At 34.8% G+C, this 23081-nt stretch overlaps 1 protein-coding gene across 2 annotated transcripts in view; it reads left to right on the top strand.

Annotated features, from left to right (window-relative positions):
- Positions 1–255: 255 nt before the first annotated feature.
- Positions 256–23081, top strand: part of Nup44A (nuclear pore complex protein Nup44A) — a 40577-nt gene continuing 17751 nt past the window's right edge. For both annotated transcript variants that reach the window (XM_069825767.1, XM_069825768.1), the window contains exons 1-6: positions 256–587; positions 2139–2295; positions 3893–4154; positions 7881–8114; positions 9848–9993; positions 10705–10840. In XM_069825767.1, coding sequence (XP_069681868.1) covers positions 477–587; positions 2139–2295; positions 3893–4154; positions 7881–8114; positions 9848–9993; positions 10705–10840 — 1046 coding nt within the window. In that variant the 5' untranslated portion in view covers positions 256–476. The remainder of the gene's footprint in view (positions 588–2138; positions 2296–3892; positions 4155–7880; positions 8115–9847; positions 9994–10704; positions 10841–23081) is intronic.

Below are 23081 nucleotides of genomic sequence, written 5' to 3' on the forward strand. Positions count from 1 at the left end.
GGGGGGGGGGGGAAGGTACCCGTTGCAAATATGTCTCCGGGCGAGTGTTGCCAATTAAGTGACTTTTCGCTAAATCCAACGATTTGTAATTTCTCGGCGACAATTTCTTGTATATTTTCTACTGCTTAAATAGGGATTTAGCGACTTTTTCAACACCCTCTAGCGACAAAAATAATACTTTATCTAGTGATAAGAAATCTAGTGATTTCATTACTATTTGGCGAGTTTCCGGACCTTCAGTTGGCAACTCTGCTCCGGGCCTCTCATACAAAAAGAAAAAACAGAGCGTTTGGCTCGTTTGCTAATTGAGTGGCTTTTGTTTGGTTCGTGTGTAAATGATTATGTTACGTTTAATACATGTTTATTTAATTTGAGAAGTTTACATACATAGCATTTATAGTGTCAATAAAGTGATAAAGTATCGATGTGAATTTTATAAGAAGTTGTCTAGTCGTAAGGGCTTTGTGTGGATCACAATGTTCGAAGCACATAGCATTAATGCTGAACACAAGGATCTAATACACGATGTGGCGTATGATTTTTATGGCCAGCGGATGGCAACATGTTCCAGTGATCAGTTTGTGAAGGTAAAATATAAATTCTAACTTAACAGGGGGTGTCTTTAGCGTAATGTTATTTAAATAAAACTTGTTATTGTGTTGTTTCGCTAACTACAAACGGCGGATAGATTTGAATGTGCAAATATTGTAAAAACAACACTCTGTACTATTAACTGTAATTTTGCAACACTTGTGATAAAGATAGACCAATTTGGAAAGAATAAATGGAACGATACAGCCAAATAAACACAATGCTATAATGTTGCGAGAAATCAGGGGCAACTTTTGGTAATTTTTTACAGTCGCCGGGCAAATCGCAATATAGCGAACGTAGAAGCTCCGCCCACGACCCCTTCCATTTTTTCCCTACTAGCTCACCAGACACTCTACGTGATAGGCGAGTGTTGTGTAGAATGCACATCCCCTACTGGTGTTCGCTATATTGCGATTTATCCAAACAATTGAATGCCGACACCAATTTCGCACCGAAATAAGAGTGGAAAGTTGCTGTGAAAGTAGTGGCCGGCAGAGAGGGGCGGGCAGCAGGGAGGGGCACCATATCCCATTTCCGTGAGTTTCCTTACTGATCATAGAGAAAATGCGAGTTTTCGTAAGGTCGAATTAGTGACAGGTTAGGTAGGTTAGATTAGTGTAGGCTTTTGGTATGCCTTGCGTATAATCACAATTGTTGTCCAAAAATGTGTCCTTTCTTCCAACGCATACCAAAAGCCTAAACTAACCTAATTGTCACTGATTCCACCTTACGAAAACTCGCTTTGGAGAAACGAGCGTTGAGTGACTTCATCTTTATTCGCTGACCAAATACTTTACTCATTTTAAAATTATATTTTGCAACGACATCTACTAAGCTAGCGAATGTCTTTTCCAGGGATAATTATTCGGAATAATTGCATAGTCGTCTTTACTGATCTTCACTGTTTACTCCTCTCCTTTAGTTTGAGGCTTGATAAGGCATGGTTAGCTACTAATGCTAGAACAGAAGCCCTACCTGTATTCTAGAGTTTATTGTGGAACCTTTTCAGAATACTATTGTAATGTATTATACATTTGCTATATATATTGCATATTTCGGAAAGAGATGCATTGTAATAAATTATAGGAAAACGATTTTTACATTTAGAAGAAAATGTTAGGTGATCGGCCCCTTTTACCTACATATAAATACAGTCAAATTTAACACCGTGTTCTTATTATTAACTGATTTCGTAGTTAGTTACTTTAATGACACTGTGGGTTTACTATATTTGCACATATTAAGGTAGCATCTGACCGTGAGAATCTTGTTGCACTGTGTTTTCTCCTCTACTGATGTGTATTTCCTTAAATGTTGTGAATTATAGGTTAGGTTGGGTTAAATGACGTGACAGCAAAGTGACATGAGTCTAAAGAATGGAGCAAGGTTAGAGTGGGTTAGTTGAGATTGATAAGTGACAGGAGTTCGAGGACTATGACATGACTGTCATAGATGTAGCTTCTGTGTCCCCACATCTGGCCTCAGTTGGTACTGCTAAAGTAAATACAACTAATAATAACAAACCCCTAACTCTAATGCTTCAGGTCTGGGATCAGGATGAGCACGAAAATTGGCACCTCACAGCGAACTGGAAAGCACACAGTGGCTCAGTTTGGAAAGTGACGTGGGCACACCCTGAGTTTGGACAAGTACTTGCTACATGTTCCTTCGATCGTACAGCTGCTGTTTGGGAAGAAATTGGTAAGTACTTATTAGAACACAGTTTGTTGTAGAGAACTCCTTCCATATTATGTTGTGTCCGCTGCTGTGGAGTAACAGTTAGCATGCCTGATTGTAAAACGAGCAGGCTCGGATTCAAATCCTGGTAGGGACAATGATCGAGGTTTTTTCCCAGGGTTTTCCCTTAACCCATTAAGAGGAAATGCTGTATAACTTTCAACACTGGATCATGGACTCTTTTCATTAGCATTATTACCTTCATCTTACTGAGATGCTAAATAACTATGGCAGTTTGATACAGCATTGTATTATTTCGTGAATCACATGTTTTTTACTCACTTGTAAAATTTACACTAGCCTAGTGTAAATAGTGTAAATGGGCACAACCGTAAACGAGAGAAAGGGAATTGCCATTGTCCATTCACTACTTTCACTGTATTGTCGACAGTGTAACTGTTAGGCTTAGTAGGATAATCGACCTAAATTCACTTATGACGACGTCTGCGTGAACAACACCCATTCGTCTCCCTGTTAATATGCTGCCTCCTCTGATTGATGGCTCTGTTCGCAATTCAGTATTTTCTTTGTGATAGCTCCTACTTCAGATGTATGATGAACAATAAAAGAACACCATTGGTGCACAAATACAATTTAGAGACTGTAATGGTGAATTTCTGCGAGTTTATAAGATCAGTAATAACTATCCAAATAGATTTTTTAATTATGCATGGATGAGTGTAGGATTTTTTTTTTTTTTTGACAGAACTAATTTCTGCAGAACAGCATTTAATTCTCATAGTAGGTGTACATCAATTGCATGTGAAGGGATTAAAAAGTAATCAGTTGCTCTCGGACCTTCTCTCTGTAACCACGTCAATTGCACATGGAACATTTCATGAAAATATATCAATACTCATACAATTGTTGCTTATCACTAGAAACAAATTTTGTCTAATAGTGTAAAGAGGAGAGCATTAAGTGATAAATCTGAAAGGCCAATATAACTTAAACGATCCGAAATTACAAACATGGAAAGTAATATTACTAGCCATAGATGTTTTTAAAATCAATCAAAATATTTATTGGTCCGAAAGGTCAATATTTCTGCTATTGCCAAAAATATTAATGAAGTACACACAGTTTTGAAACAAATGACCATTTTAAGTGACAGAAGTGAAAACTTGCTTCAAGTTAACGACAGTACCAGTACTTTAAATATGTGTTTATGACTCTCACTAACCTTCAATATTTTCGTAAACAGGGTAACATTATTGTAGATGGTATTTTTTATTTTTGTTGTAAATTTTTTTATCAGTTATTTACTGTACATGTATATAGAAATGACCAGTAAAGAAGTAAGCTAAGAATTGCAGTACGTTTTTGTAAAAATTACGGCAGTTGTATGTATTCATGTCTGGTTCTGCTGTGCATCAGAAATTTCTTAACATTCAGCGGAAAATTGGTGGCAGTGATAGAATCAAAGTTATGTGATATTGTTGAACTTGCCACTATGCTTCATGTCAAGCAATCTTGTCTCTCGTATAACTTTTGTCACTTATTCTGGAGCTCGTGAATTCAGAAATTTCTGATCAGCATGATGGTATAATTTGTGTTGCAGTGGGTGAGGGCTCCGTGCCTGGGGAACGTGGGATGAGACATTGGGTGCGGCGCACCAATTTAGTAGACTCCCGCACTTCTGTGACTGACATCAAGTTTGCTCCCAAGTCACTGGGTCTTCTGCTGGCAACGTGCTCTGCAGATGGGGTGATGCGCATCTATGAAGCACCTGATGTGATGAATCTGAGTCAGTGGACACTGCAGCATGAGGTGTCATGCAAGTTGCCCTGCAGTTGCATCAGCTGGAATCCCTCCTTCTCGAGGTAATACTGTTACTTCATACCACACTTTTATTATAACATCTCTGCTGTTCACATTTTCAACATCTTCCTGTTACATTTCCCAAATTAGATTTATACCTTTGCTGCATTACTATGTTTGTATTCTTAAATATTACTTTCTCATTGTGATAGGTATAGTGTAAAGAGAAAGTTTTGTGATAGTGCAAAAAATTAATTTGTGTACAGTAATTTTTCTTAATCTAATACATGGATTATGTTCATATTAAGCATTTACATGTCAGTTCAACCAGGGAGAACGCACATAAAATATAATTACTAGGGCTGGATTTTTTATGACTTAAAAATCTCCGAAATATGCAATATAAGATATGCACTTATGACCTAAAAACTACAGAAATATGCACTATTTATTTAAGAATAAAATGCACATGAGAAGCAAGCTAAAGTATGGAATTTGATATTGTAGTATGTTCTTTATTTTATTAAAATTATCAGTAATTGGCATCTACTATGATTTTTTCGCATCTTTAGTTCAGTTTGAGTCCTGAGTTGCAATGTACAATGAATACCTTGTGCAAATTTTCAAATAAAAGAGATTTCCTATTGCCTGCCAACAAAGCTTTGTACTTCGAAAAACTTCTTTCTACTTCAGCTGACACAGGAGCATATTTAAAATGAGCATTATGATTTGAATCTAATTCTGAGTCATTAAGAGAAAAATTTTCACCCGACAAAACCATTGAAATGGAACACAATGCATGATACCCTTTGTTTTTTTCTAACACCTTTTCCATTTTCTTTGACACTTCATGGCCCACTTTACTGCAACCAACATCAAAGTTATTCACAGCTTTTTTCACTAGTTCTGTCTGCTTCACTAGTGACACTTCTGATAGCTCCAAAGCAGTTATAGCAGCAGGAAGAAACTCGAAATTGATTTGATATATGAAAGTTGGCTTGAAATGTCGGAATTATACATTAATTCCTGGGCTAGTCTAATTGAAGCAGCTTCCCTGCTGTCAAACGAATCAGTGATGTTATTCACAGCCTTGAAGTTCTGGCAGTAATAGTTGCAGGCATCAATCCAGGGCCCCCATCTTGTCAAAATGGGAGAAGACAGCAAGGAAATGTCTGGAACTACCAACTTAAATGATGCAACACGTGAAGAGGCTTTCAAGAAGACCTTTTTGACACACCCCATTATTAATTTATCAACCTCACTGAATTGACTACGAATCTCTTCTGCAACTCTGTGTAAGACATGATCCAAAAAAGAGAGAGAGAGGGGGGGGAGAGGGGGAGAGAGAGATTTTTTTTTTTGTTTTTGTTTTATTTCATCATACAACATGTCCCATTACACAGCGTAATACTACCTGCCTTGGTTTTCTTATTAGGTTTTTATAAATATTTTTCTTATTTATATACTATGCAGTAATAATGGTTAATTTTCGGGAAGTTTGGCCAGTTTTATAGTTCATATTCATAAATAATAACTTATTGTTTTAGTCAAAAAAAAAAAAATATATATATATATGAACACATCCGTTATCTTATCATTTGAAAATGTATCACTATAGTCAACAATAATAGCCCATACTTAAAAAAAAAATACAAAGATACTGCTACAGATAGACAATGCATACTTAATTCACCATTAAGCTTCAATTCATATGTCATCACCTCCTCTTTCACTCACTTCTACCCTCATTCATCTCCACCAATAGAATACACCGATGCGCAACACATAAGATAGAAGCCTCATGACCACTGCAATGAAGCATCTCTCTTCAAAATGTTCGTACAGATTGTTTAAAATGTGATAGTTTTTAACATACCGATATCTTGACACTTAACTTTGTAACACTTATACCCTTATAAATTCTCCAACTCAATAGCAATAATAAATTTTCGATATTCATTCATGAACTTTCCTATTAATTGCGTTTTATTTGCAGGCCATGTTCCTCCCTTTTGAATTATATTTCTTTTTAGTTTCTTTGTGTTCTCGTCGAGTTTGTTACAGTCATATAGGATGTGGTTAACTGTTCGCTCCCCTCCTCTACAGGAACAGGTTGAGTCTTCAGTGATGTGTGTGTGTGTGTGTGTGTGTGTGTGTGTGTGTGTGTGTGTGTGTGTGTGCGCGTGCGCGTGCGTGCGTGCGTGCGTGACAATGAAGTCATCATCCTTCTTGCTTCCCAATATTTTGATGGAAGGTCCACAAATGTCCTAAGAGTTTCACAATTAGCCAGATGAGCCAAAATGTCACATGCAGCATTTTACTATATAATGCTTTGAGTGAATCTGCAGCTTTCACCATATAAGGCGCAGCATCCGTTACAAAGAACAGTACATTGTCATGCTGAACGCTTTTGGGCCATATGACATGCATGGATCTGTTGAACACATTACTAATGGTGGAAAAATGGGCTTTTTCTAAATGTTCACAGTTTAGTAGAAATTTTCACCTGGATCATCTTCCAAGTTCCCACAATAACATTTGCAATGTATCTTCCCACAGAATCTGTGGTTTCATCAATTGAAACCCATATTTTTTTTATTTGCAGCCCGTTGTCTGATCTGTTGCATAGCTTTTTTGTAGCTTCAGCTGATGTAGTCCTTTCTTATCATGGAAGAAACAAGAAGAGATTTGCCTGATATTTTTCTAAATATTCACGAAGTTTTGGATGATCCAGTTTACTTAGGGGAATATCAGCACAAAGGAAGGCTGATTAATAAGGTTGATGGGATTCCTCTGGGAGCATTTACTGTAGTGTTTTTCTGTTTTAAATTCGTTGTATACCACGTTTATGTTTTTCTGTTCTCACATGCTGCTCAACGTTAAATGTTTTCTCTGCAGTTACTCTTATGTCATATAGTTTACAATACAGTATATTCCCATTACTTAAAAACACTTTCTCACCATATCGAGGCACTAACTGTTTTAATTCTACTTGAATACTTTGCTTCACTTTTGGCATTTTTCCTGAACTACAGTATATTACACAAACTTTCGACTTCAACAAGATTCAATAATTCAGTGAGAGCCTTGTCTGCAGTCCGGTACCCAGATTATAAAGACAGGCTGCAGTAGTTACCTGTTTGGCGCGAAACAATAGTCCTACACAAATATTTGTTCACTGGTATGTAAGGGTAAAGTCCATATTGTGAATTTAAACGAAATAGGGGAAGAAGGTACATTTTACCATTTTTCAGGAAACAAAATGTGATACGTAATTCTGAGAAATTTAACATCTCAAATGAACATGGAAGAAAGAAATTGTATATGAGAAAAGTTCTTTACTTCTTGAAAGCGTGAAAATATGCCGAAATGACCATTAAATTACTAAAATATGCTCAATCACATAGAAATGGTCAAATATGCATAAATATAACTTAACAAAGTACTTTATATCAATTAGTTTTTTCATAACAAGTGTTTAGATATATTTATGGAACATATTATCAGTCTTCCCAAAAAATATATGCTACATCATAAAATATCTAGCCCTAATAATTACTTTTGCTATCTGATTATGAATTTTTATAATAACCTAATTATGCTTATTAAAACTGAACACCTACTGTTATGATAATGTTACGAAATAATTTGTATCAACATCTTTTATGCCCCAAAATTTTTTTTTTCTGAAGCCTGTATTATTCCAATTTTACAATGCTTGTATTTGTGTATTTATAATGATGCTTTTGAGTTGAGTTCATTAGAACGAACTTTGGATGATTGTTCAGATTACACCCTCCAATGCTAGCTGTTGGGAGTGACGACCCAAACCCTGGAAATGGAGGGAAGGTTTTCATCTATGAATACAGTGAAAATACACGGCGCTGGACCAAGACTGAAACCCTGTCCACTGTGACAGAGGCAGTGCATGACATTGCATTTGCTCCAAATCTTGGCCGTAGCTACCACCTGCTAGCCATAGCAACCAACAATGTGCGCATTGTGACTCTGAAGCCTATGCAGTAAGTATTCATACTAATCTTTGACTGTTCTAAGATTGATTTTAATGTAAACAATGCTATAATCCTGTTCTTATTTTTGGTGTGGCCCCATCCAACACATTCGTAAACTTTGGTGCAGCTTTCCTCTGTATACTCTCAAGTGGCTACTATATGGGGCTGAAACAGGTGTACAAAAGTCTTAATTCATAATGACGATGATACAGAGAATGTTATAGCAAAAACCAATAAGTTGTATGTTGCGATGTTCTTGATTTTACAACTTTTAGATTCGAATAGTTGAAAAAAAAATTGCTGTACTGTACTGGCAGAAAATGACCCGAGATAGACATACGTACAGTAAAATCTCTTTTGACGAATCTCTAAGGAACTAGGTAGTTTTCCTTTAAATGCGAGATTTTTTTTAATGGGATTTCATTTAATATATGCAAGGAGAGGCTAAGAATATAAATTAAAATACCCTTAGACCATTTTGAACATTTTATTTACATATTCTGAATACCTATTAAATTTATTTTTTAGAAAACAAGCATTAAGAATAAATTTAATTATCACAATAACATAATTTAAGTATTGTAATTAAATTTGCAGTTTTCATATGCAAACACATATTGACATTTGTACAATTTTACTTTCAGTCGAGATATTGATACATACAGTACCATTAATAACAATGTACTGCTGCTTGTGCCACACTGTTGTATCTATATCTTACATAGAAATTAATCACAAACATTTGGAGTCCACGCCTGTGGAGTAACAGTTAGTGCGTATGGCTGCGAAACCAATGGCTTGGTTCGATTCCCAGTCAGGGCAAGTTACCTGGTTGAGGTTTTTTCCGCGGTTTTCCCTCAACCCAATATGAGCAAATGCTGGGTAACTTTCGGTGCTGGACCCCGGACTCATTTCACTGGCATTATCACCTTCATCTCATTCAGACGCTAAATAACCTAAGATGTTGATAAAGCATCGTCAAATAATCTACTAAAACATTTGGAATAGGTTCGGAATTTTGCTGAAACAGTTTAAATATTCGCGAATTCATTCAATTTTATTTCCTAAATCAAGGTTCCCTAGTAGTAGTTTTTATGGTAGTTTTGCCAGGAGTTTTGAAATCATTCCTAAAAACGTGAATGTTAACATGGTACTTCACTGTACTGTGACACACTCGGATTTTATTTTATATCTAAACTCATTATGTGTTAATGTTTACTTTTAAAGCATATGTTACTCTGTAGGTTTGGATCTTCCATTTGCAATTCATACATCTTGTGTCTGTAGTGAATGGATTATCCATGTGATAAAATTATTTTTCCTTAATATTCTAATTTAAACTTTTCAGTTGGGTTGAAGTATCTTTTCAAACCACATTTGACAATGTTAGACATTGTCATTTTTGTGACTGTTGATGTTTCGAAAAGAACATGTGAATTAAGCATGTAGTCTGTCATTAAAGACTGCCTGCTTGTTATGTGTTAAAGGGTTATGGCCGGAAAAGGAAAACTATCATGTCTGTCCCCACTTCTCTCAAGGCGAAGTTTTCTCATGTTGTTGCAATTACACATAATGAATCACTGCCCTAAACCATTCAGGTAACAAAGGGGGAGTAAAAAAACAAATATTGCTTGGCAGTCCGCATGCTGTTGAACTATACAGTTTTTGCCTTAAAAATGCCACATTAAAATGTGATGAAGATTTTCCTAATATAGTACTTATTCCTAGTAATTACATTGCAGGGATCAGAGTGGACTTACACGGTTTGATGTGCAGTTAACTGCGCAGTTTGAGGAGCACAACTCAACAGTGTGGCGAGTGTGCTGGAACATCACTGGCACAATCCTTGCCTCTTCAGGGGATGATGGCTGTGTCCGATTGTGGAAAGGTAGGATGTCACTTGTTGTTTTGGATCAACAAGTATGATGTGTTATTACAGTACGGACACTTCATCTAACTTATAGCAAAGCAATATGTAAGTGTGTTAGTATGCACATGCGTGCACTATGGTATTACCTATATGTATGTTAAAGAATTATATTTTAATTAGTCATTTAGCCTTTGTTGGTTCGCCCAGTGTAGTAGCTGACAGCGTTTCACTAAAAGGTTGAGGATTCCTATCTTATAGCATCTTCATTCCACCAATTCTGTCGATTATTGTTGTAACATCAGCTATTCAACTTTAGATAACCTCGTTAATTAAATAGAGAACTCTATACTGAATAAAGAAACGCGAGTAGTTGCCATAATTTGCGTCACTTATGATTTTTTTCATTATTTGTAAGTATTGTGATGCTGCAATATAATTTTGAGATATTTTTGTAGAAATTATGATAATCAAATCGAGATTAATTGCTATTTTACTAGAGAGTCAGTTTGAATAAGTTGGCGGGAAGAGTTACATTGACAATTCATAATTTATTTCCACAGATTTTGAAGGAGTGGTATTAGAATTCAGATTCGGCATGGATTCAAGAATTGTGTTGTACCCACATAAAAAACCATAGGAGCCAGACATCATATTGCTTTTTTTAGCTGTAGAATAATTTGTATGGAACAAAGAATCATTCACTTGTACTTACAGAACTGATGTTTACAGCCAACTACATGAACAATTGGAAGTGTGTCACAGTACTGAAAGGAGATGGCACCCAGGCACAGAGTGACTCATCAACACCTGCAGCACCATCGCCATCCTCTGGGCTGACGGGTAACAACCAGAGCTCCACAACCAGGTATTATAAACTGGGTACCATAAGCAATCCTAACCAGGTGCCTTGGCACTGAGCTCGGCTTTTGTGCCATGACTGATGAAGTGCCATGTGCCATGTTGACTTGAACTAACACACCAGTTCAAGTGAATATTGTCTATGTGTTATAGTAACTGGATTGTAATCAGGTACTTTGCTTCAAGTTAATGTTGGATTAGAATTTCTTTGGGATTGAAGTTTCATAGACATTACAGGATAAGGAAAAGTGTAGCAGAGTAGTTTGAGATGATGCCTTGACAGATGTATGTGGAGGAAAGCATCAACTTTCGAAGAGAATTATTTTCATCACAACTGTGTGGCTGATTAGTGGTGGTATGGCACTTTCCCCTTTCTTGTTCACTCAGCTGTCAATTCCAGAGTTGTTTTAATCTTGGTAAGTGAGCTGACCAGAAACCTAAAACTATTTTTATATGTTTACTTGTTGCTCTTGTCAGTCTTCTGACAATGAAATGTATATAAGTGACGATTCTGTAGCTCTTCTTAGCTTTCTTGTGTACAATAAAGTGATATAGCAGTGGATCTATCCTACAATACATACACTACTGTCTGTAAAAAGTGTAACACCATGAAGGAACATAGATAGGCATGTGAAAATTATACTAAATAGAATGTAGGGTATGACAAACAAGTGATTAGAATTTCAAAATGATTTTGCATCCCTGAACCAAGCAGTGCCCTCTGAACTGTTGTGATAGGCGCATAAATAGAGGGCTGTTGTGGAGCCAGACGAGAGTGTATTAGAGTCAACAGGCAGTAAACCTTTCTCTAAGAGTCACTATGCCTCGTCATGCTAAAAGAGCACAGTATAAACAAACAACAGAATTTGAATGGTGGCGAATGGTTGGCCTGCATGAAGGTGGGCTTTCGTATTGCGATATTGCTGCTTGTGTGGGACATCATGCCACTACAGTAATGCGAGTGTGGAAACAGTGGACTGAAGAGAATCGGACATATCGAAAATCCGGCAGTAAGTCATGATCTGTGATGACACCACGGGATGACAGACATCTTGTCCACATGACAGATCGTTCAGCTTCATCACAAGTGTTAGCACAACGGTGGAGCACTGTAACAGGTGTGGCATTGTCTGCTTCCACTATTCAACGTCTGGTTCGCAGAGAGCTAGTTGCATGCACTTCTTTGTGGCGGATTCCCTTGACCCTAGATCATCGATGTCTCAGGCTACAGTGGGTTCGTAACTCACAGAGTGGCGTGCAGATTGGCAACACACAGTGTTTTCGGACGAATCCCATTTCAACTTGGAATACATTGATGATTGCATACGCATTAGACAATATCGTGGTCATCGGTATCATCCAGAGTGCATTGTCCAGCGTCATACTAGTCGAACGCCAAGCGTGATGGTGTGGAGTGCCATTGGCTGGGATCTTGGCTGGGATGTATTCAACAGCAACCGGTACATCGAGGATGTTGTAGAGGCAGAAGTCATACCCTTCATTCAGCGCACTATTGACATTATATCCCAGCAAGATAATGCCCAACAACATGTTGCCAGGAATGTTCAAGCTCTCTTGAACGCACAGCACATTCAGCTTCTTCAGTGGTCTGCCCATTTGCCAGACATGTTGGGATATGGTTGATCGACAAGTAGTCCATCAGCAACCTCCAGCACCCAGCTGCAAAGAACTGTGGGCACATATACAAGCAGCGTTGGCAGACCATACCCCAGGAAGAGATCCAAGTCCTCTTTGATTTAATGCCACGACATATAGCAGCTCTGATTGCAGCTCGTGGAGGTTTCACAAGATACTGATGTACTCATATGTATTGGTCTGAAATGTTAAAAATTTGTGTACATCAATATTAGTAATATGTAAAATAAATTTGATTCAGTTCTCATGATTCCTCCTGGTGTTGCAGTTTTCACTAACAGTAGTGTAGATTCTTTTCTATTCTGCATGGGTTGCATGCTCTGGGTACAGTATATCATGTGCTCTCTTTTATGCAGTCTTTTATTAATGTTGAAGCAGAATAGTTTCAGAAAGAAAAATTACCAGAGTTTTTCATCTAAGTCAGGAAATACATTAGTCATCAAACTTGACCACCAACTGCTATTAATATAAACTATTTTATATTCGAACTACAAATTTAACTTACTCGCATTGCTGTAATATTGACACTTATCTTGGGGTTTGGTAGGACTGGTCTGTGTATAATTGCTCTATTTCAGGCCACCACTTTGTGGAATGTATCAAGCCCATGGTAGATGATTTTTTTTATCTATATGTTTTAATTTTCTAAGCCTGAGAAATGAATTAATGAACTCCAAAAGTGTCATCTGGTATGAAGTAGAAATGATGTGAAAATCCACTATCAACATCAGTTGCATCTTTTGTATGTTTCACGGCCTTAATACATATGTCTTTGTGGATACCATGTGCCAAGAAGTAAGTGGATTGAACACAATGTGATGTGTTGCTCCCTTACTCTGGCATGACAATCACCGTTCTGTCTTGCCATTAGATTAAAACCCTTGCCAAAAGATTGGATGTCATTGCATATAAATTTATTTAATTAAAGTTATTTAGTAATAATAACAGTTTTGAAATGATTGAAGACACCCCAGTGGTATTAAAAAAACATCAGTAATGGTTTTTTTGAACAGTGACTAAATGATTGTGCACAGGAAGAAGTTCGTAACAAACATATTACCAGTAGGAGAGTATGTGGTAGGTTCACATTTTGCTACAGAACTGAAAGCATATACAGCAAGCTCAGACTTTGCATCTGTGAAACAACCAGCACTGTCAGCCAAGTAAGACTATCTCTGCTGTACTTTTTATTAGCTTTGTTCATTATTATGCATTGTATAATTCTGGATAGTAAGTCATTTTATTTATGTTAAAAAAACTACAGCTTCTGTTGTTTGTAATTTTTATTATGAAAACAATTTGTTTGTTTTGATTTTGATAAAATGTAGACCTCGTGTTCAGTATCTGTCCCTGTTCTTAAAAAAAGGATTTTATATCCCACCGCAATGTTGTTGAATATAATTTATATAAATTGTGTGACAGAAGCAAAGACAGATTTTTGTAATAGTAAATCACATAAAATTTGTTGTATTAACCTGTACCTACATTTTGTCCCTGTAAGAGCATTCTGGTTCACATGATATCTTGAATTTTGTTCATTGTAATGATTTTAAATGGAACTTGCGTTTTTGGTAAAAAAAAATAATTTTGTTATTTAGCACTTAACATATCCTAAAAGTTACCATGCTAGATATTTGGTCTTCGGTTTATGGATTCAAATCCATTTAGAGGCAATGAATGGATTCTTTAAATCTTTACTTACTTACGGCTTTTAGAGAACCCAGAGGTTCATTGCTGCCCTCACATAAGCCTGCCATCGGTCCCTATCATTCTTTAAGTCTTTAGCGTGATTAAACCCATAAGATCTATTTCATAGATTTATGTCACATAAAATGCCATTTGCTCCAGGCAAAATTTAATGGACATTTTTCGTCTATGTTAAAATTTGGAGTTAGCACAATGTTGAGTGGCCAGTGCAGGTGTCTTTGTGCCAACCTCCATCTGTGATCATTAACATAATGGTCAACATGCAGTTTTAATTAACTGATATATAGAATTGCAATTCATTTGCATTCAATATTTGCATGTTACAATTTGGAGTTAGCACAATGTTAAGTAACCAGTGCAGTGTCTTTGTGATATCAAATTAAAGTATTGGGTTTTGTGACCTGTTACAGTCTCGGTGAATTTTAATTATATTTTAAAAGGTTTACCACGAGATATTTGCCATGCAGTCAGCATATTTTAAAGAACATATTGTGCTCGTATTTACGTGATTTTCATTCATCTCTTTAGTTACATGTAAAAGCAGCATTAGTTGAATTGCAAGTTCTTCTAAAATTTAAATCATTTCATATCTAAAATAAAATTCATTGATTGTGCTTTTTCTGTGTGTTGCCTTATACAGCCTTCTCTTCTAATTATTGTTTCTACTTTTGGTATACTACTTTGTATAATGAAAATGAGAAGTTAGTTGCTAAGAGATATTAATTATTAATGAAGAATTATTTCTACTTTGTGTTGCAATTCTAGTTTAAATTTTCACTCTCTCAGGCACTGAAGGCAGTGCAAGTAATTCCTCCTCTTTAATGAATTAGTGATCACTAGTTAGAAGCAATTACTTTAACAACATTCTGAATAACAGTACTTCAGGAATATGATTAGAATCTCATTATAAGCAACTTATACTTTCAATTATGACACTTATAATAGAAATTTATATTAAAAAACCATTATAAATTATTACAATATATGAATAATTTTTTTTAAACAAAATCAAATACATCTACTTAAACTGTACAGTAAATGAAGTCAGGTACGGTATATCACATTTTAAAATATTTATTATAGAGAGAGATTTGTGTGCAACCAGCAGATGAAAATTCGTCTTCATACAATATTTGAGTAAATACAGTGAGTCCCAGTGAATGTTTCTGGTGCTTTCTGTCAGCTGACCAGCAGCTACTGCCACTGGATGCATCTGTGAACTCATGACACTTCACCTCACTGGATTAAAACTTAAGTATTTTGTTATATATATATATATATATATATATATATATATATATATATATATATATATATATATATATTTTTCACTCTAACTGCTGGAAGTCTTTCTCATCTTGTGTGATTCACATCACATCATTTGCAGAACCTTTTTCATTAAACCTATTCACTAAATTTAGTATTGTTTTTCCACATGGCACTGGGCGACCAGGAAATTTATGTCTAAAGTTTTCCCTTGTTCTGTCACACACTTTCTTTTTCCGTATGTACGTTTTCAAAATGTGTACCATACACATTTATGCACTAAATATTGATATATTTCATGTCAGCAGTTTCTTTAATGTAATAGTGGACCTTACATTTTCGTATACGGTGCCACTACTACTTTCATTACATGTACACTATCATTGCAGAACGTTCTTTATGCTGAAGTTAACACACAATAATTCTATGACATCATGTAAAGTACATCATATTGATTCTTATTCAATATCCAATTTATCTGGGAATAATGCATATGAAATATAATACTTTACAGTAAAACATTAAAGGATGCTTATTTTAAATTAAAAACACACTAATGATTTACTCTAAAATTGATCAGACAATTTAGTATTAGTAAAAAACTAACAAAAATGAATTAGGCGTACTGTATATAGAATTATTTCTATTTTTAATTGCAAAATATTCAAAGACCACCAAGCCAGGTAGTCTGAGGACCACACTATTTGACCTGTTCATATTTTGAATGTATTTGTTACCCTTGTGAAAATCACTGAAGCAAAGTCTAATAGTACTTTTGCTTAGCAAAGTGTCCATTTTGAAATTTTAATTGAAATACACTGTTTTCAGCATCCCTGATTACTGAAAACGTGAATTTAAGCACTTCTCTGTTAATTAAGATGTGCCCTAAATTATTAAATGGATTTTGACTATAAGTCAATTTATTCAAAAATAAAATATTATAATTTTAGCAAAATTGGTAGGTTTACATTTCAAATAAACACTCTTTGGTGATTCACTCCAATTCAAATCAGACTGATTTCTCCGTGATTTTGTATTTTGCGTAAAATAAGCAGATAGGCCTAAATGAAACAGTAGAGTTTGTATCTAGTAAAAGAAAAAATCTTCAGAGTAATTTATAACTATCTATAGAGCTATGTCTACTCTTTTTCGTCTTAAGTTCACTTTCCATGTGCAGAGACTTTACTATTGTATACTCACTAATCTCTCACTATGTATTTAGAACGTTGACTTTCTGGATCTTTTGGTAACCCCTGATATAGGGGCAGATGATTTATTTTTAATAATTTGTACTATTACTCGTCAAAGAGGGATCAAGAATGCCAGTTTTTTATTGATAATGTGTTTATGTTGTACTAAAGTGATGTGATACTTCATGTTATGTCTAGACTGAACCATGTACACATTTTATAGATCATTGCCAGGTTTATTTAGTCTTTATCATATTTTAATATGTACAATTGCCATCATTTTCATGTACATAATGAGAACAACATTACCAAGCTTCTATGCAAAAATATATTCCACATTCATGATACAAAGAAGTATAAAGAACACGGAGGTATTCATATATTTACAGACACATTGAATAAATGATTTCTCTGAATTAAGTAAAGAACTTGAATTATTGAAATAGTGTAGATATGATGCTCATTTACATTACAGCAGACTCCCACTTAAAGTCCAAACTGTGTCAGGTCCAGTTTACTATTTCTCATACTGAAGGGAAATATCATCATGCAAGTAGAAAGCTTGGAGTTCTGTTTTTATTTCTTTGAACTGAAATGATAATCTTCGTGTAAGTGTTAAAATTTTAGGAAGCCCACGAATTTGTAAAGAGAAAGATCAGCAGTTGCATACAATTAATTTGAGACAAAGTTACATAAAATAACAATTTTATTAGTGACTGTGTAAAGTGTATATGAGGAAGTATGTGTCATTTACCTTTTTTTATTTTTCGTTCCTCTTTTGTGTGTTCCATTCATTGTTAATTACTTATTTACATTTAAATTGAATACAATGTGGATATATCTCGTTCATGTTTCCATTCAAGCCAAAATTATTGTTTTTCTTTCTTCTGGAATTCAATACCTCAGTTTAGTTCTACATATGAAATTCTGTTGTGTGGTAATCAGACGGTAATAGTGCAACATTTTTCGAATTATGGGAAGAGAAACAGGAATATCCTTAGAATATTTGCCTTAATGTTGTAGAGATCACTTTTAAGGCTGAAGGCTCTATTTTTCGGATTAGTTGAAGGGCTCCCTGCAAAAACGAAGTAGCTCCACTTTTATAAAGTTGTGGAAAACTACAAAAAAACATTCTAAAAAATTCAAATTTTAACTGAGCTTCTTTTCTCTTTTTCAGAGTATGTTCTAGGTATCTAGGATAAGGTTACAGATGTCTCCGTTTCCTGGGGACAGTCCCCAAATATTTTTTTGTCCCCGAATTAATTTATCCTCAGATGTCTCCTGATTTCCAGTGTTAATTATTATAATTTTATGAAAATTCTGCTGAATATCTCAGTGACTGGAATATTTATTCACAAGATAAAATATCTGTAGAATATATATTGATGAGATCCTCCAGAAATAGAAAAATTTCTTAAAATACAGATGATGGATATAGACTTAGCTAGATGAAATAATTTATTTGATGAAACTTCTTGCTTGAAGAAATATGTGATTTCAGAAAAAATAGCAAAGTGGAATGAAAAATGCTGATCTTTGCCCAAAATGGAGTAATATTTTTTAATTTTCCCGTGAGAAAATGATTCCCTGTGCATAACACTAAAAAGTTGATAGAACTATCTCTATGTCTCCTGGAAATAATGCTTCATTGGAATGTTTTTTCTTCAACGAACATGATGTGGACACCCCAAAATGAGTTTAGATACTGTTCGAGCCATGCTTGCTGTTTTAACCAATTTCAACCTGACCTGCTAGGAATTTTCTGCAAAATTATGAATCCAGAGAAGATCTGCTTAAAATAATTAATTATTCTGAAAATATCAGTAATTTAAGTTGGAGTTAAGTAGAATGAATATTTTAATTCTTTAGGGCCATATTCATAGACATTCTTAGCGTGGGCTTCCAGTGGATGATCAGCGAACTAACATTTTTTGTATTCATAAACCAGTGTTAGCGATATGATATGATATGAATCCTGTACAAGTAATCAGTCGATAGCCGGGGCTAGTTTAGCACGCTCATAGCGCGGGCTAGCGAAATGTCTATGCCACCCTTTAAGTGTACAAAAACAATACGAGTGAATGGCAAACCAACAGATGTGTTAAAAGTAGTTTTTTTTCATATATTGATGTCTGTCCCCGGAAACTGGAAAAAATCTGGTAAACTTAACGTAGGAGTTTCATTTTATCTCTCAATCATTTATTATAATCAGCAATTTATGGAGGGTAAAATATAAACAAATAATGGACCTACCCTCTTTTTGTAATAAAATTGGATGTAATTAGCAGTGTTTTTGCAGTTAACACACAATTACTGTGTCATATCAAACTGCAAGACCTAACACACACACACACACACACAGATATATATATATATATATACACACATACAGGTTGAACCGTAAGTAATGTCATTAATTTCAGGAAATTATTCTTTGAGATATTTCAAACAATAAAATGTACTACAATTTTACTTGTTTTTGCTTCCTTTTCGAGATAGAAATTACTTTATATGAAACATTTCATAGTGTGTTTTGGGAAAGCCATTGTTTTAATCCCCAATATGCACAGTCATTTTAAGACAGCAGTGTATTATGATAATAAGTTATTGAAAGAATTTTAGTTTTGTCCTTTAAATGTGCAGAAATCTGATCTGAACAAATGTAACATTGTAAAATTGATTTGCAGAACGAAAAGTTACATTTGTTCAGATCAAATTTCTGCACATTCAAAGACAAAACTAAAATTCTTTCAATAATTTATTATCATAATATACTGTTCTCTTAAAATGACTGAGCATTTTGGGAATTAAATCAATGGCTTTCCCAAAATACACTATGATATGTTTCATATAAAACAATATTTTATCTGAAAAAGGAAACAGAAACGAGCAAAATTGTATTAAACATTTTGTTGGAAATATCTCAAAGAATAACCCCTGAAATTAATGACACTATTTATGATTTGCTCTGTATATAGCTCCAGGAGCTGCCACTTTTTTGCAGTGAAATGATTGGGAGCTCAGAATCACACCATTCTTGCACTAAAAGGTCGGGCATATTTTTTAATGTATGAAACAAGCAAAACATTAATTTCACCAAAACGTGGAGCCATCCTCTTTTGCAGGGAGCCCTTCAATTAGAAAAATTTCTGCAGTATGTTTGTACACATTCTTTCTTATGTTGAAAATTGGCAAGATATCTGGTTCGACAAGTAGCATATTTGTATAAATATCCATTTGAATTTGAAGTCACGTCCCTAACTTGGGAAGTCCGTATCTAACTATTAACATGTCAGTGTCGTAATTGCCATTTTCTCTTTTATACTATGAATTCAAAATTCTGACATGTCGCATTTATTTATTAATGCTTGAATTTGTCAGAGATATGGATGTGAGGTCACCACACAAGTTGCCAAATTTGTGGTTACTATGTCTTGTAAAATTTTGTAGCTTGGTTACTGTTAAATGTTTGGAATTATGAAACCTTGGAATTTATTTTAATTAATTTAGTAAGTGTATCTACTTCATTAACATGCTGACACAAAACAAATCAGTACATTCATACGTCCAGAAAAACACAGCATAACCATGATTAACATGAAATGCCTCCCTTTTGATCACTTCTTAATGGACATTACATCTTTTCATACCGGAGTGCCTTTCTTACTCTGGATGGATGACCAGTTACTTCTGACATGTCTCAATCACCTTACGGATTTAAAAAAAATTAAGAATTGCGCCTGAAGACAGCATGGACTTTGTGTTAAAAACAGTAGACTTCGACAGTAATGAGGACATTACTAATAAAACATTTAATGTCAAAAGGAGTGTATATTTTATGAGAGATCAATTTAGTATCTGTTGCAGGCAGATTTGTTGCTTTGAGGACTGATCATTGTACTGCCAGCTGCATATATATTGGATAAAATGTGTTATAGACTTCATTGAATCTTATTCTGTTACTGTACTATGTATTTTGTTTTAAATACAATGTTTAAATGCTCAAGATGTGTTGGTCTTTGTTTTGTTGTATGATTGAAGGGCAATACTTAATTAATTTATAGTTAAGCTAATCGTGTCAATATAACTTAATCCTTACTTATGTGTTCTGCTTCAGAGCAGTAAGTAGGTAGAGACTGTCCATATTGTAGGCACAGATTCTTGTTCTTGGAAATACGCAGCATGTCCAAGGATTACTCCAGAAGTAATGCATCATATTAATTTTTATGCTCGACCATGTCAAAATGTAGTAATTATACACCTGGTAGTAGCCCTTTAATGCACCTCATTAAAGTACACCTATTCATTATACTTCAGTTGTGTAGCCAATGAGAAATCACCATTGTACCATTATAAAACCGCAAGTATCGATTATTCTCGAATATGCAATCGAAAGACAATTAGCGAAACGTCACGGAGGCTGGAAATGCAATACTGTCGCAGAAGGTTATGTTCTGTTACTATAATAATTAGTGTTAATTGTAAATAATATTCACATAAGTTCAATTTGTCATCTCGTTTTTCAATTTTAAATCAATTTCCAGATTATATCAAGATTAATGTTCATGTTATTCTCTAGATTATATCAAGGTCAATGATATTCGTTCCTCGGAAAGAATCAATACTTTCGCGTCTGCGCACATCTCACAATTTAGAAGGTCAGTTCCGCTCTTCACTTAGATAACCATAACATGAATACTTATGAATAATTTCAAGTTAGAAATATGGTCGAGCATAAAAAGTCGCATGAAACTTGCCTATAATGGTAATTAAAACGCTCGTATGAAAATTATAAAACTCGCTTGCGCTCGTTTCATAAACAAACATACTCGCGTCTTAATTACTACCATTATAGGCTCGTTGCATAATGTACTATTTTAAAGTCAACTTTTATTTTACAGTTTACTATTTACACAATTTATTGATAGATTCATTGAGAGCACCATCTAATTTTATATGTAATCCCTCTCTCTTAACAGCTTTGTATACTACAACATGTGAACAAGAACATGTATACTGGACAGCAAAGCTCCGAAAGTATACTTCAGAGCTGTTTTTCACAGCTACCATAAGGGAGTCGTCATTCTTAAACTTTTTTCTGAGAATGAAGTTTCAGAGTTTACGAAAGAGTTTCCTTTGCAAACAAATATCCAAAACCAAAAGTGTTCTCAGAGTCTGAGGAAATTGTAAGATAATTATTCTTCTCGACTGTACCACCAGATGCAAGATGTTCTACTTCTGGATGAAAGTTCATAGCCACATGACAGTCTAAAAACTATGGCCATCACTGACTAGGGATAGATATTATTCTCACACCCACGTCATGGTGACACCATTAAATTATAACCTATTTGGTAACCTAAACTGAATTGCGTTAACTTCCTTGTGGATGCTGCAAAAGGGTGGCTCAAAAACACAAATTATGGCTATGAATTTTATTATGCATGCCTTTGTTCTGATATGGTATAAGGTTGTTGAGAGAGATGAATATTATGTAGAAAAATTACATTTTATTTCTAAAAGGTAAATTGTGTAAATAGCTTTAACATAAAAATGTTTATCTGCTTCCTCTCTCTTCTGTGGTGCATTACTTCAAGAGTATCCCCCCCACAGAATTTTATACTCAGGTTCTACGAGGTGAGTGGCTCAGTGTGAGCTAATCCACAACTCAGATGAGATACTTTCATTGTTATTTGTAGAAATTTCTCTTCAGAATATCTTAAATATAGTAAATATTCAAGTAACACGAATTAGCATATGTGCTTTATTGTGCTATGGATGTGACACAATGAAATCGCAATTATTGCTGTTGTGAATTATCTCTTATTGAGCCACTTCAATGATTTTGTAAGAAATTTTACTTAGTGATGTTGAATTCTATATTAGAGTTTCTCTGAAAGTAATACTTCCTAACTTTTATCAAATACTACTGGAGCAAGAGAAATGAAATATACTCATCATAGTTTAGGTATTTATTCACTCACTGTTCTTTTTCCACAAAGTCACTTCTGTGTTCAACAAACTTTGTCTTAATGATAGAGTAAATCACTTCTTAACAGCCTTGCTATCATTACCGTATCAGAAAACAGTTCATTTGAATGCATCTTTCTACGAATCAAACATATGGAAGCTTGATGGAGCATAATCATTCACATCATTGGATGTGGCAAGACAGTTCTTTCATTCTCTTGTAAAGTTGTTGCTATGCCGAATTTCTGAAGAACGTGATTTTTCTGTGGTCGAATTCGTGCAGTCTGAGACTGTGCTTTCTTAATATCTCATTGGGCTGCATAACATGGTTTTGTTCCGGAATATTAATAACTGTTAATCCTCTTTTAGGCACTGCAGTTCAAGGCCAATCAGATTTTAGTATGTCATTCAAATCATCTTGGGTAGGACTGACATGCATAACCTACCATTTTACAGTAC

This window comes from Periplaneta americana, chromosome 5 (genome assembly GCF_040183065.1).
Source record: "Periplaneta americana isolate PAMFEO1 chromosome 5, P.americana_PAMFEO1_priV1, whole genome shotgun sequence".
NCBI lineage: Eukaryota > Metazoa > Arthropoda > Insecta > Blattodea > Blattidae > Periplaneta > Periplaneta americana.